Source organism: Lupinus angustifolius, chromosome LG18 (assembly GCF_001865875.1).
Source record: "Lupinus angustifolius cultivar Tanjil chromosome LG18, LupAngTanjil_v1.0, whole genome shotgun sequence".
Classification (NCBI taxonomy): Eukaryota; Viridiplantae; Streptophyta; class Magnoliopsida; order Fabales; family Fabaceae; genus Lupinus; species Lupinus angustifolius.
In genome coordinates this window covers 9,750,110-9,765,713 of record NC_032026.1, presented here as the reverse complement: position 1 = coordinate 9,765,713, position 15,604 = coordinate 9,750,110, and the positions used below count along the sequence as shown (strand labels likewise).

The 15,604-nt window shown below is 32.8% G+C and overlaps 2 protein-coding genes across 5 annotated transcripts; one reads left to right on the top strand and one right to left on the bottom strand.

Annotated features, from left to right (window-relative positions):
- LOC109332309 (stearoyl-[acyl-carrier-protein] 9-desaturase, chloroplastic-like) lies at positions 376-2,738 on the top strand. Its single transcript, XM_019567254.1, has 3 exons — positions 376-620; positions 1,515-2,019; positions 2,113-2,738. The coding sequence occupies exons 1-3, from the start codon at positions 505-507 to the stop codon at positions 2,671-2,673; spliced, it is 1,182 nt and encodes a 393-aa protein (XP_019422799.1). The 5' UTR covers positions 376-504; the 3' UTR covers positions 2,674-2,738.
- Positions 7,995-13,268, bottom strand: LOC109333112 (protein IQ-DOMAIN 14-like). Of its 4 annotated transcripts, none has more exons than XM_019568390.1 (6): positions 13,094-13,268; positions 12,145-12,241; positions 10,542-10,922; positions 9,683-9,901; positions 9,088-9,213; positions 7,995-8,877 (listed from the first exon to the last, which is right to left on the bottom strand). In XM_019568390.1, the coding sequence occupies exons 2-6, from the start codon at positions 12,217-12,219 to the stop codon at positions 8,161-8,163; spliced, it is 1,518 nt and encodes a 505-aa protein (XP_019423935.1). In that variant the 5' UTR covers positions 12,220-12,241; positions 13,094-13,268; the 3' UTR covers positions 7,995-8,160. The 4 variants fall into 4 exon arrangements, with proteins under 4 accessions (XP_019423935.1, XP_019423936.1, XP_019423934.1 ...); XM_019568391.1 differs by having other exon boundaries at positions 8,001-8,877; positions 12,145-12,245; positions 13,093-13,189; XM_019568389.1 differs by having other exon boundaries at positions 8,001-8,877; positions 13,056-13,160.

Below are 15,604 nucleotides of genomic sequence, written 5' to 3'. Positions count from 1 at the left end.
TTTGACATAGTGTGGTGGTTGTAACTAGGTAAAAGTTGTGGTAGGGTATTAGTCTAAAGTAAAAGGATAGAAAAAATGAGAAGGATGGAAGAGGGGGTTGGGAGGTTGTAATGGAAGAGGGGGTTGGGAGGTTGTAATGGAAACATATATGTTGTCCTTCTATCTATCTCAATGTGATTGATTGAAAAATATAATTAAATTAAAAATTTAATAATGAATTATATTTTCTAACTAATTATAAGTCAAGATACACTTTTGTGGGACAAAAAATTTCAACCATATAGAAATAGGGAGGGAAAAAACACATGTTTATGAAGGTAATTGATTTCAATGGCCATATCCCAGAATTTGATGGTAAATGCATTGATCTTCATTCCCATTGATCACTCTATCCTCCTCTTTATAATATTGAGTTTGTTAAGAAGTGAAAACTGAAATAAGAAAAAAGTCTTTCAAATACTCACTGAGTTAGAGAAGAAGGAAGAAGAAAAAGAAGTGTTTGAAATGGCAGTGAGAATGAATCCACTCCACACTCAAACTACACCCTTTTCTCTTCCTCAAATGACCAATCTCAGAACTCCTAAATTCATCATGGCCTCTTCACTTCCCACTCCCACCAAGTCTCTTTCTCTTTCCTTTACTTTCTTCTCTATTTTCATTTTACTCATTCCTTTTTATTTTTCGATAACATCTATGAAAGTAATGCACCAAATATTCCTTATGCTTTATTCCATTCTTAATCCTTTTTATCAAGTCCCATTTATCGTTTGAAGATTATTGTATAACCTTTGTTTCTATATCTCTTCCACTTTATAGCTTAACCAGAAAAAGGCAATTCATAGGGGATTCAGTCTCCTGTGTCTTTATTTTGTTCTATTCCCCCTTTTGATTTTTATACTTTATTTCTCATATAATCACTATTTAGTTTCATATATATATATATATATATATATGTGTGTGTGTGTATAGCATCCTTTGTAGTTGGACTTATATGAATTTGATGAATGTTCCCTGCTTGTTTATTATGATCATATCACTGGAGTTGGGTAAAGAATATGTTAGATGATATTTGGATCACAATATTATCTTAAATATGATTTAGTTAATTTCATTTTATTTGAATTTATTTATAATTTATGTTATTATCTAAGCCGTTATTATCTTATTGTTTTGAATGGTTTTTGCCTATATAATAAATTTTTGGACCGACTCTTGACTAATCTCTACCGTCTTAAAGTTCGGCAGAATTGGTTCAAGTGCCATTTTGTTTGACAAACAAAAAATGAGTGTTTGGCTTGCTGCATCAAAATGACTACTTAACATTCACTTTAAATCTCTCTCTTTTTTATGATGATTGTATTGGTGTATATGAAGTTTATGTGATTAATGATGTTGCTATGAATATGACTACAATATACACAACATAACAATTTTAGTAGTTTCAGATCATTCCAAAAGTAGTTCTTGTTTTACTATTGTTGTTAAGGGCATTTGAATTTATCTATTCATTGTAGAGAGGTTGAAAATATTAAGAAGTCTTTCAGTCCTCCCAAAGAAGTGCATACTCAAGTCACACACTCAATGCCACCCGAGAAGATTGAGATTTTCAAATCTCTAGACGGTTGGGCTGAGCAGAACCTCTTGGTTCACCTTAAACCTGTAGAGAAATGTTGGCAGCCACAGGATTTTTTACCAGATGGTTCCTCGGATGGATTTGAAGAACAAGTAAAGGAACTTAGAGAGAGAGCAAAGGAGATTCCAGATGATTACTTTGTTGTTCTTGTCGGTGACATGATAACAGAAGAAGCTCTTCCTACTTACCAGACGATGATTAATACCTTGGATGGAGTCCGTGATGAAACCGGTGCCAGCCTTACTCCCTGGGCAATCTGGACAAGGGCATGGACTGCTGAAGAAAATAGACATGGTGACCTTCTTAACAAGTATCTTTACTTGTCTGGACGTGTTGACATGAGGCAAATTGAGAAGACAGTTCAGTATTTGATTGGTTCTGGAATGGTAACATCTCGTTCCTATAATCACTTGTACTTTGCTTGTCATATTTGTTATCATTATTATTTTCAATTTTAACTGATTGAAATTGATGGATAGGATCCCAGGACTGAGAATAACCCCTACCTTGGTTTCATTTACACTTCCTTTCAAGAGAGGGCAACCTTTATATCCCATGGAAACACAGCCAGACTTGCTAAGGAGTATGGTGACTTAAAGTTAGCTCAGGTATGTGGTTTGATCGCCTCCGATGAGAAGCGTCACGAGACTGCCTACACAAAGATAGTGGAAAAGTTGTTCGAGGTTGATCCTGATGGAGCAGTGGTGGCATTTGCTGACATGATGAGGAAGAAAATTTCCATGCCAGCACACTTGATGTATGATGGCCGAGACGATAACCTTTTTGACAACTATTCCGCTGTTGCCCAACGGCTTGGGGTCTACACTGTCAAGGACTATGCTGCTATTCTTGAGTTTTTGGTCGGGAGGTGGGAAGTGGAGAAGCTAACTGGACTTTCCGGTGAGGGAAGAAAGGCTCAGGAGTATGTCTGTGGACTCGCACAAAGAATCAGAAGGCTGGAGGAGAGAGCTCAAGCTAAAATCAAGGAATTACCAAGACTTAAATTCAGTTGGATTCATGACAGGGAAGTACAACTCTGAACTCAAGAAGCAGCATCACAAATCCTCATGCCAAAACTTATTTGGTGAAATATTGAATAGCTGAATTTTTTTAGCATTAGAAATGCTATTACAGTATTACCTTTTCATTGTGGTAGTGGTGTTTCTCTAAGTATAAGCAAACTTTTTTCTCTTGCAATTTTGATGATATAGTACATTTACTGTGGTGGTTTGTTTTGGTGCTACATGATGTTGATGATACATGAAATACAATAAATTGTGTATTTGTGATACACTCTTCTAGTTTTAGTCCAACACAACTGAATTGCAATCGTCCCTTGGCATATATGTTCATCTATTAACACCGACCAACTTTGGCCACTGTTGAATTCTGATGGGAGGAACCTCTTATAACTCAATCTTCTTAAATTGTATATAGCTTGACACTGTAAGTGAAGTGAGCATACTGTTGCAAAATAATATATCCAAAAGCTCACTTGTTGTAGGGGAACTGCAAGAAAGAATAAAGAGGACGATAACCATCTTTCCTTCTCATGGATGGGAGCCACGAGTTCCCGAGGAGAGAGAAAAATATGGAACTTGTACATAGGAGCTACCAGCCACGTTCCCCTGAAAATACACCTACTTGATAATTTCCATAAAGTTGCACTATTTCCTTAAGTTTGTGGTCTTGGGTAAATTTTCCAATAAAGAAATAAGTAAAATAAAGACATAAAGTTTGATAGACCAATGAGCCTTATACCTTAAGATCAAGGAGACCAAATTCAATATCTCCAATCCATCTCCTCCTCCCAATCTCTCTTCTCCATTTCTGTGGTACCAAACAAAGTCTTAGGAATGTGATTGTGGTGAAAAATTAAATCTACACATATTTTAAACGTGAAATAATTCAGACTAGGAATAATTCAGTTACTTACATGGCTCTCCGACCAACTTGAACAAAATAAATTACATAATTGTAGAATTCCCTTGGTCGGTCATCAAAATTCCCTTGGATTTTTACAACACACCATTGTTGATGTACTCAATTGTTATCTCCAATAAAGTAGGTCCATGGAAAATGAACCAATTTGTATTTTTGTTAACTTCATTGGGTTGAATCTTAGGCAATGCATTGACTATCTTTGGTTGAACATTTTATGCAAACTATTACTAATTTTTTTGTGAAAATTCAAGCCACTTGTTCATTATTTGCAAAAGTGCTTCCAAGTTTTTGGCTTTTTTATTATGGGAGCTGATCAAACTGAACATGGAAGCCTTGTTTGGGTCACATCCTTGTCCTTGAACACCATTGTTAATCTCTCTGAGATGATTTCATCATTGATATCCTAAACATGTAAAACTATTCTTTCAAAAAGAGAACTTAGCAATTAATTAACCTCTCTAAACTAGTGTTTAAGAAGAAGAAGAAAAAATGACCTCTGCTTGCTTTCAATTACACATTAACCCTAGTATGTGTAAATGAAAAATGCTTAATATGTGTTAAGGCACACATCTAAAAAAAATCCTAAAGATTATGTGTCTTTTCTTATTTATTCAATCATATACAAAATCAACAATGTGTTGGTCTAGTAATGTAAGGCCCGACTGGATTCCCAAGGTCGATGGTTCGATTTTTAGGAACAACACTGGTTGGGAGAGTTACGAATCTCGAACGAGATTAATTTCTTGTCCAAAAACGTAAGAGATATCATTGGTAATTCTAAAAAATCATATACATAGCATACAATTTTCATTTCTTTTATTTATTATTTAATTTTGATTTCAGAGAAAAACAAAATTGCATTTTTGTCAAGATTTTGGATTTGGGAGAGTAACGAGTCAAGAATAATTAATCTAAAAAGAGGAAGAATAGGCAAAATGGAGCGGCAATAACTAAACCAGGTTTTATTAAAACATGTTAACCTGATTTATTGTGTTACTTGACATATAGCAACTACATGGGAAGGATCATACTTGAATACTGCATCTCATATATAAACAACAAATATAAATAACTACTATATATATTTTCCACATATGCTTTTTTTATGGATTATAAATTAGTTATTGGAAAAAACTTATTTTGAAAGAAATTTATAATCCATAAAAAAAGGTGTAGTTTGAGTGTGGAGTGGATTCATTCTCACTGCCATTTCAGACACTTCTTTTTCTTCTTCCTTCTTCTCTAACTCACTGAGTGAGTGAGTTCTAACAAGTATTTCAAAGAGTTTTTCTCTCACTTTTAGCTTCTTAACAAACTATATATTATAAACAGTCAAGGGGAATGAAAGAAGAGTGACTTCATTAATTAATCCCATCAAACTTGTTTAATTTATGTTTATTTGTCTAGTGGTATAAAGTCGCCATAAGAAATATGGCTCCATTCCAACCGCCCAACCCCCGTTACATTTTTCTCCCTTCTTCAACCTTTTACTTCACACTAATACCCTTCCCCAACAAACATTATTTATCAAGCATCAATATATTCAACAATATTGTTAGTTTATACTAATATTTGTTATGGTATTTATTTGCCCCCTCTTCTATTTTGTCTTCCCAATGCAACTTCAACCATTTATGGGGAGATATTCGATTTTTTCATTATTGTTCTTTGATTCCGTCTTTGCTGATCAAAAGAAAATGTGCATAGTTTGTTTCTTACCTAGGATAGATAGCATTATTAGTATCTTTCATAAATGTGTGTTAGTACTCTTTTTTGCTACTGTTAACCTCATAGAGAAACAAACAGAAAGAATGAGTGTGCTTGAGTTTGTTTATTATTGGCTTGTGTACAAACCATTCTCCCCATTTTCTTGTTATTACCAAGAATATTCTTTACCCAGAAATTAATCCCTTTCCTTTTCCGATACGTAGTTGTTCCAACAACTGTCACTCACACAAATTGAACTCAACGTTTTGCTCATCTTGTAAATCTAGTAGAGTCTTACGCTATTAAACCAACACCTTGTTGGTATTCTTCTCATTTACTGTAAAAAATCAAAATTGAAGATGGCAAGAAAGCTCAACGATATATACATTTCTTGTGTGTTCATGTGCATGTTTTCTAAGCAAATGATGTGAAAAGTAGCAGTAGTATTAGATAATTTGTTGGGAGAATAAATACTCACATATTACTCTTCTTTTATGCTTTTCATTAACATTGAAAATATTTTTTTAGATAGAAATGCACAACGTTTAACATGATTGGAACTTGGAAGTAACATGCCTATGGACGGAAATTTTATAGATTTTGGGTTATCCTGTTTGAGTTCTAGTCTAAATAGTCGGAGACCCTTGTATTCGCACGGATGATAATGTGCATTGTATGAATTTAATTAAAGAATTTTAATGAAAAATGTCATTGAGGATTCTCTACTAAAACATGGTTTATAATAATCATTCTTGATGTAAAGATGTTGAGACTATTAAATGTTATTTAACTTGTAAGATTAAAAAAATGAAGAATGTTATGAAAATTTGATTAAACTTAGTTGCAAATAACACCATGTTTGTTAATAGGAGAATGATAATAAAGATTACCTCATAAACTTTGTTTTGTATATATTTGATTGTTGATGTAAAGTTGTTATACATTGAGATGATATTGAATCTGTTATTTTAAAAAATATAATAGTTAGAAATAAATATTTGAAACATAATGTAAAATAAGATATAGATATGTTAAAAAATTTGGAAAACTTCTTTATAAACAACATTTGTCGTTGTCTTCAGTAGTTTATCATCCTTGTCATGTATCAATATCTTCAATCCTTTTTTACTCTATACTCTTGAAACAACTACATACAATTTACCATACCTGAATATTGGTCTAGGAAAACCCACACTAGCGTATAATGAACAAGAATATTGGTCCCATTTAATCACTTGCAATGTACTTTATCTTAAGATTACCTAACCACTTTTCTCACGTTTTGTTGGATTTATTCAAGTGTGAAGTCTCACATTGGATATGTAGGGAGGAGTAAAAGAATTTATAAGTAAGAAATGTTCATGCAACTAATGCCTTAAGGTTTTAGGTCAAGATGTAGTGTCAAACCCACTTATATGCTTCTTTCACTTAGCTCATGAAAGAATGATATAGCCCAAGGATGAAGATTTTCCAACAAGTGGTATCAGAGCCGATGGTTTGATGGCTTAACGGAGTATTGAAGCGACAAGTGGTTGTTAGACCCATGAAAGATCCTTGTGTCGAAAGTCTTCCTTACGAGAGGCCAAGGCGACATATTCCGTTGATGAAAGGATAAGCAAACGACAATGCAAGTAGATAACGAGTTGAGCTTTAGCGTATCCAATACTCGAAGGGGGAACTCATACTTGAGGGGGAAATGTTGGATATTCCAATTATGAATTAAGAAGTCCCACATTGTACAAAAATGGATGAGTTAAAGAACATATAAGTGGATGGATCATAGACCTAATGTCTTAAAGTTCTTGGTCAAAATATAGTGTAAGTCCACTTATATATTTCTTTTACTTAGCTCATAAATGAATGGTATAGCACAAGAAATATCTCCCACACATTTTTGTCAAGTCTCTTAATCCTATATCATCTTCTCTCACCAACAATTTTACCATGGGATACTTGTAACATACATAGTCTATTACATCACATTCAACAACTCCAATTCTATCCTTATATATGATTTTTTTTTTATTCCATTTAAATTGTATATCTCACATCTATTCATTATCATATATTTTTAGATTCCAAATATGAATAATAAATTAGAAACTATCATTATACATGGGTTCCATTTTAAGAGAATTTTTTAACAAATCAGATTTGTTGATATTTATTTGTTTGACTAGAAAATCAACATAACATTAATGATTTTTTTAAAACTCTACTTGTAACTAATAATAAGAGGGCTAGTATGTGGAAATAAATGACTAATAATAAGAGGGCTAATATGTAGAAATATTAATTACATTTTTTAATTGGTATGTTATGACTTATGACCTTGGGAGACAAATAATTAGAAAAATATTATTACTTATGAAGATAATTTTTGAGTAGCACTAACATTATTTAATTGGAGTCAAGGGCATGGTGATGTCATTAAGGATGAGATGAGTTCTTTTTGGAATATGAGGGGATGGATAAATAAATTGTTTTATAATTCAAAAAAATATGGACCCTTGAATTTTTCTCTTGTCATGTGTTAAAATCTGAATCCAATAGATGAAGTTTTAGGTAATCAGTGACATTATCTGTCATGATGTCTGATACCTATCTATAGATCAATAAAAATTCAAAAGTGATTAGGAAAAATCCAAAGAGACTGGTAGATGGACTTCATAAAGAACAAAAAAATTGACTTTATGATGATACCATTAACCCAAAAAAGAAAAGAGAAAACTTTCAATCAAACCATCAATTCCTATTATGTTTTTACTAGTTTACAACTGCTATACTTCTTGTCAAACTATCACCAATACACTTAACCATAATAATGTAACTGATAGCATCACCAACATGAACAAAACAAAATGGTTAAAAAAAAATCACACAAATCTTGTAAAAGGCTTTCTTCCCACTGTTGCTGGCATAGATACTGTTGAATCCACACTCATGTTCCCTAAAGTTTCAAATGACTGATATTTAGAGCTAGAATCCTTGTTTGAGAACAATGACCCTTTAGTCCATTTAAATGATCCAATGCCTTCTGACAAAGGAAATGAAGACCTCCTCTGTGATGATTCACTGGTTGGAGTTCCACCAAATCTTTCTCTCTGATTACAATTCGTGCGCGCTTTTGCCTTAGCAGAAACTGTTGGAACCATGTAATTTGGCACTGAAAATGGAGGGCAGCTAGTGAGACTATCATCATCCTTTAGTAGCATATCAAAAGGTGAATGTGATCCTATAGCCCTTGGCTTTGAGTATTTTGAGGTGTTTCCTTGTGGAGTTCTGTATGGAGGAGTTCTTGTCGGTTTTGAAGATGTAACTATTGTTGATTTGGTGGATTTTGGGGTTGGCGTGTCGATATTGTCAAAGGCAAAATGGTGCTGCAAAGGAGTGCTTGAGGTTGGTCTTGGACTAGTCTTTTGTTCTGAGTATGGTCTAGGAGGTGTAAGTTTGAAATTCTTCAAGACTTGTCTTTCTTGTCCATTTGATGCTGCTGGCACTTGACTTTCCAACAAGTTCCACCACCACCGAAATCCCCCGGATTGCATATCTGATACCGGTGTTTGATTTGATTTTGGAGTACCTTTCCACAACTGTTGGTAGAGCCAACAAAGTTATGATAAAAATAGTGGTTTTGTTGTTCCCAATAGACAAGACAATAAAAAATTAAAATCAACTATGTAAAGTATTTCCAATTCCAAAGAACACTTTCTTTTAGAAGTGCGAGTTTAAAAGAATTAAGCAAGAGGGCAATAGAACACACAATGTTGCAATCTCATTGAAAATTGGATTTTGGTTAGTACCTGATGTGAATATGCAAATGCCATTGCTCTTTCTCTTTTGAGGATTGCTTCCACCTTTCTCTGCAACCTTGCCTCTCTTTCTTCCTTTGTCAGTAAGCTATCATCCCAGTTTCCATGTGCCTCAGACTACATAAAAAATCCAAATTATGAAGAATACTTGGTTTCATTTATGTAAAGATAGAGGCTTGGAAAATGCAAGCAAGCACACATTTCTGATTAAACATCAAACTAAGTTACTAACTCTTTACACATCATAAGGAAGAACATGAGCATGTATAGTTTAATAGATCAAGTTGTGATTGCATAATCCTAGGATTATGTAGTTTTATAATAACTATAATACACCACCAACAATTTGAATATTTCATTAAATTTATTACCTGATTAATAAGGGGGTAAGAGAAGACAGAGGGCTACCTCCCATTGTGTCATCCACAGCAACCAAAAAAAGCGAAAACAGAACTTAACCGTTAAGGCAACATTACCGAGGGAAGGTATTTAGTCCTTTATATATTGCATGCATTTATCCATGTTCCAATGTGCTTAACAAGTTTTTTATAGGACCACAGAGGAAGGTCTAAGTAAGAAGGCTTACCAATTTGCCCAATGTACTTGCATTGTCATTCTTGAACTCAGCTTGATATCGTGCCTGGTTTTCTAGCATCTGAATCCTTCGAGATCGAATCTGAGATTGAACTCGTACCAAACGCTGCATGTGTTTCATGGCATTAACTGTCTGCCTCTTCACATTCTGTCCTCTTACTACTCCTTGAAGCCTCACCAAACCCTTTAGAGCTCTAAAACTCTTCCTGGCCTGTATTGAAAGTACTAAACATCAGAAGGTAGACCCTTCGCTTCATATTAATGAAACCGAATAAAATTGATGGGTCAGGGAATTCTGCATACAAATATTGACTCAATGCTTTACCTGTTCACTTTCTCATGGTATAATAACACAATAATCAGTCTATTCGGGACCATAACTTTGAAGGTTGACAATAAAGAAATGACTAGATTGTTTTTTGCCAGCAAAATCTTGGATGAAGTACATCAATGTTCCATTTTCTGATTGTTGGACAAACTTAACTGCCGGTATGTGCAACTCAATGAAGAATAATTATTTATACCATTAATTTGTTCTTGTACAATACAAGTTTCAATTAAAATCTCAAAATTTTGCTGTATGTATATGAACAAGGAGCAATGAACATGTGTATCTATGAAAGAGTTAATTAATGAAGTTTATGGTCAGCCCTTATATTCCATTACCTTTAATTAAATCATCCTAATCGGCAATTACTTAAATAAGAAATTAATTAACGATCATTAGATTTTCAAATTAATACCTACTTCTACTTTAATTCCTTAACACGAGCCATAAGCCCATAAGAACAAACTTAAGCAAAACCAAAATTCTATTTACGGTACTCATAAGGAAAAATATGAGAGCCTACCATATAACCTCTAAAAGCAGCCTGGACCTTAGTTGCAGAATCATGCTGGTTCCTCAGAGTTGGTTCTGGTCTATAGCCAACCTCCTTGGGGCGATGAACCATCCGGGAGGGTGCAGCTTTGGGAGAGGTCAGTCGTGGAGATAGTGGCCTTGGAGACGGAGGCTGTGGAGAAGCAGCTCTAGGAAGGACAAAAGGTTGTGTCTTAGGTTGCTCAGAGGGTGTAGGAGGCCTAACAGTAAGTATTTGTTGCTCTCTTTCGAAGTCAGCAAATATTTTCTCAATGCTGCTTGGCTCTCTGAAGAGAGGAATGAAAGAATTGGTCTCTCCATGCCTTAGTTTTCCTTTCTTCTTCTCTTTTGTACTTTTATTATCTGAATCCTGCTATATTATTAAAAATGATTATATATATATATGTATATATATATATATATATATATATCAATCTACAGAGTGGAAACATGTATGCATACAAAACATGTAAGGAAGAGTTACATGAAGACAGACAGCACAATAAAGTAATAATCATTGTGCAAATTTTGCTTCCTACTTAAGAGTTCAGACAAAATGGGCAAAAAAATTAAAACAATGCTTGAAGCAATAAGATATAAGAATGCTTGGATGAATGGCAAGTAACCTCTTAGACCACATTGCCGTATTTCAAATTATTTATAGTGTGGAACATCAATATATTTGTCCATCACCAGAATTTGAATGCAATATAAACTTGTAAGATTCAAAATGAAGATTTTTCTTGATATTGCTTCAGGTCTGTCAATTACAGTCCACCAGTGTCACTAAATTTTGCTGTGAATCCATTCACAACATTCCAGCCTTAAATGGCTAACCATTTTGGAATCCAATGGAGATGTCAAAATAAAACCATATTACAAGAACAATAAGAATAACATACAAAAAAGAAAATCAGTTACAAGCACATCAGGTTTCTTTGGGAATTTTTCCTAATTTATGAGAAAGCATAACCATTGAACCTTGGCATGTGATCAATTGAATATGAGCATATGGTCATTGAACCTTGATAGATGATCCATTGAATACATTTAACGAGTTGAAATTATTCATCGATTCTTGAAGACTATGAAGTCCAACATAGAGAGTTGATTATAGTATTTTCAAGGTGTCTCCGAAATATGACAGATTTATTATTCACTATCTTTTTATGAAGAAGCCTCCCTCCCCTTCATTATATAAAGGGAACTTGCGAGGAAGAGATGAAAAGCAAGAAGAGCAACATGGAGAGCAAGTAAGAGAGTTGATATTCATTATAGTGTGAGATTAGTATTCCTAGTAAGAGACTTTGTATTTCATCATTTTTGGGTGAAATTGAGTGTTATTTATTCTCTTACAAATATTGTAATGTTAATTTATACACTGGATATTTCTGAACTATGTCTGGTGGTTGTTTACTTCACAATTGATGAGGTTTTTCCACATCAAAATTCTTGGTGTCATTTTTGTACTTTTGCCCAATTTTACTTATACACTTGCATGCTTTTGCAAGTATCCATTTTGCATCACACAGAAAAAGGAAATTGTTTCTGAATTTCACTAACACTCTATACAAACAAGGTAGGAAGACACTTACATTAACTACCCTTTCCTTGGAGTGGTTTGTGAAAACCCTCTTTATTGCAGCAAACCAACTCCCCTTCTTTCCCATGTCATAGCATTATTCTTTGTCCCTGTTTCAGAAAATGAAGATAAACCATCATGGCCTATGATCCATACTAGAACTTTTTTAGAATTAATGAATTTTCAGATAGCTCCACTCCACATATAAAATCAATTCAGTATTTTGAGATCAAAATCCCATTCATGAATTATATATATTGCAAAGAAGCTCCACATATAAGCTAAATAACAAAATGAAAGTGGTTATAGCTTTTAATGCACTAAATTTGTTACTTGTATCAACAACAAAAAGATGTCATTACCAATATAAGGATACATGAAAATAAGGTATGATAAATTAAAGTTGCAGAGAAAAGTATGTTGTCTAATTTAAGGTGAGGCACAAAATTATGAACAGAAAATTGCAAAGAAGCCTATGTAGAAGGTAGCATAGTCAATTAAACAAAAAAGAAAAGATTTTTTGTCCTAAAAATCAAAGGAAAAGTAAAAACAAAGAAAATCCTATATGACCTATGAAAGCTATTAACATCCCAATGGAAAGAGAATTATCTCCTATCAGTTTTAAAAGCAATAATAATACTCTTATGAAGTTAATCAAATAATAATAAACAAGTAAAGTACACTTAAGAAAACATAATCTTCTGAATCTGACATGCTCAAGGATTTAAGGATCCCAAGGATGTGTCAGTTTAATGTTTGATTAAGAAGCCAAAGGGAAGAAGAACCATAATTCAGACATGTCCATGCACAAAAGAATCCTAACCATACTAATTAAACAAATTTAACACAACCACAAAAGCTTAAGCTTAAATAAAGATAATAATAATAAGTAATAACATGAACAAACTCTAAGATAAATGATACCATGTTGGTTGAAAGAACTACCAAAGTTGCAAGAACACCTAAAAGTAATGTCACAAGAACATGCACAAAGCAAAGAAGATGAAACCCTCTATTTCTACCACTTTTTCTAGCCTCTCCCTCTTTTCCAGCACCACATGCTTCTTTCTCCCTTAATATTAATATTTCTTATAATATATTGGAATCCAATTCTCTCTACCTTGTATGAATTTACTTTTGCTCTAGCCACCTTTCATCTTTTAAGTGATATATAATGTACATATCTTTTGTCTCACATAATATGCTACCATATGTGATATTTATTGATTGAAAAAATATATTTAAATTAAAAATATAATAATTAAATATTTTTTTGACTAAACATGAGATATGAAGTAACATATTTTATAAAAGACAAAGATGTCTCTCATATATAATTGTTTTTCTTTTGCTGGAACCTATAATAAACTTTGTTTTGGTTTCATGATGGTGATGATGAAAGAAAGAGAAAGATCGCGGGGTTAGGTGGCCACTTTCTTACTCAATGTGTACAACTTCAACTAACTTTACTTCAATGGGAAGATTATGTGGACACCAAGAAAACAATTATATAGCCACTTATTATAAATACTTTAGTTGGTACCTTGTGTTCTTTATTTCTTCTTCCTTATGATAACTTTCATTATTAATTATTATTACTACCTTACCTACATTCTTATATGAATTTGAGATCCGACAAAAAAACAAACTGTACTATAAAAGAGTAGAGATTTTTATTGATGACACTGGCATGTAGCTTTCTTAAAGTGCTTTCACTCCCACGCTCCTTCAAACCCCATGAACAACACGCGCTCATTTATGCTTTCACTCCCACGCTCCTTCAGTATGGGTAAACCGGACTCACCTCTAACTGGTCATTTAGTTTGGTCCGATCCTAATTTATGTGATAACCAGTATGGTAAAAAAACTGACCCATAAGTAAAATCTATACGGGTATAAATTATAAATGGATACTCGCAAATTTTAGAAATGAGTATAGTGATATTTATGGCGACAAGTCCTCGTAATATATGGAATTACTTAAATTTGGAAAAATATTGTCTTCATTGCATTTTTATAGCTAACATATACCTAACATACAAATTGATCAAGAAAGTTTATCTTTTTTTAATTTTAAAAGCAAATAACAAATACTTATTATATCCACTAGTATCCGCTAAAATTCATAAGTGAATACCCATATAGATATATATAAAATTTCTGGTGTGTAACACAGGTAATGAAATATAGATGAAAATCTACAAATAAATTTTATTTGTAAATTGTACTAGAATCTTACTAATTGTACATTCAATTCTTTGTTTGCATGGAAAGTATGAGATGCAACTCAAAAGTCATCCACATAAAAGAAAACATAGGATAACTAGTGTGTTTGTGATAACGGTGAGAATAAGATTAATAATCTATTTATAAGTTTTTTCTTGTTCGGATATATGTGCCAAAAAACTATTCTAAGATTGTATTCCTTTGTTTGGATTATATAAGAGAATTCTTTCACATAGTAAATTATGAAAATAAGTATGAAGTTATTTGTATATGCTGATAATATTCATTTAGTAGTTTATTTAAAAAAGGTGAAATGGGAAAAATAATCTTGTTGATTCCAAAATAATCTGAAGTTCTTTATAAATAAACTCGACTTTTAAAAATTACCTCTTTGCCTTAAAGAAACATCTTTTATAAATATAGCTTCATCAATTATACAATACTAAAACACCATAAAATAACAATGAAAACCATTCAAATCCACTACTAATACAAAGATATGAGATAAGATAAGGTATTAGCAAGGTGTGGTTTTCACAGCACAAAACCTGTATTATGGGGGTCATATATGCACTACCCTAACCCAGTGAGTGACCCTACAGGCACAAGGACACTGTGTATAGAGATAATGTTGGTGTGGCATGGAAATCACACTTCACATATATGGAGAAGTAACTACAACATGGGAAAGAAAAGAAGGGCCATAAATTTTGTAAGTGAAACTACACTTGATAGTATAAGGTTTTTTAATATTATAAGTGTATTATCTAACATTGATAACTCTAAAATAAAAATAATATATAGTAATATCCATTTTGCACATATTATATTATTCTAAAGCACAAGTGTCCTCCCGGTTTGTCTGTTTTCTCACGTGAACTGCCATTATCATAGCATTTAACATATTTTTTTATGCATCCTCCTATTAGTTAAGAAATTTAAAAAAATAAAATTTAATCAACTACTCTTATATCTAAGATAAATTATTTGAAATATCCTTTTAGGAGGTGAAAGTTTGAAATTATCTACTATGATCTTTAATCTCAACACTTTTCGTAAATTCATAGAATTTTGAATGAAATAGCAGTCCAAATACATGCTGAAATTTTTTGTTATGTGTGATTGTATATCTCAACAAATGTCACTCTTAAAAATTAAATTATGACATAGTACAGAGAGATTCATGAAGGAATAATTATGTTCAATCCTAATACATTAAAGAACCTCTTCCCAATCCTATTAGGGTT

Bases quoted from the DNA above. Each gene is read 5' to 3' on its own strand.
- LOC109332309 (XM_019567254.1), top strand. From the start codon at position 505: ATGGCAGTGAGAATGAATCCACTCCACACTCAAACTACACCCTTTTCT. The intron at 621-1,514 runs GTCTCTTTCTCT...TATTCATTGTAG, and splicing joins TCACTTCCCACTCCCACCAA to AGAGGTTGAAAATATTAAGA. The intron at 2,020-2,112 runs GTAACATCTCGT...ATTGATGGATAG, and splicing joins ATTTGATTGGTTCTGGAATG to GATCCCAGGACTGAGAATAA.
- LOC109333112 (XM_019568390.1), bottom strand. From the start codon at position 12,219: ATGGGAAAGAAGGGGAGTTGGTTTGCTGCAATAAAGAGGGTTTTCACA. The intron at 10,923-12,144 runs GTAAGTGTCTTC...TTAATAATATAG, and splicing joins CCAAGGAAAGGGTAGTTAAT to CAGGATTCAGATAATAAAAG. The intron at 9,902-10,541 runs GTAGGCTCTCAT...CTTTCAATACAG, and splicing joins CTGCTTTTAGAGGTTATATG to GCCAGGAAGAGTTTTAGAGC.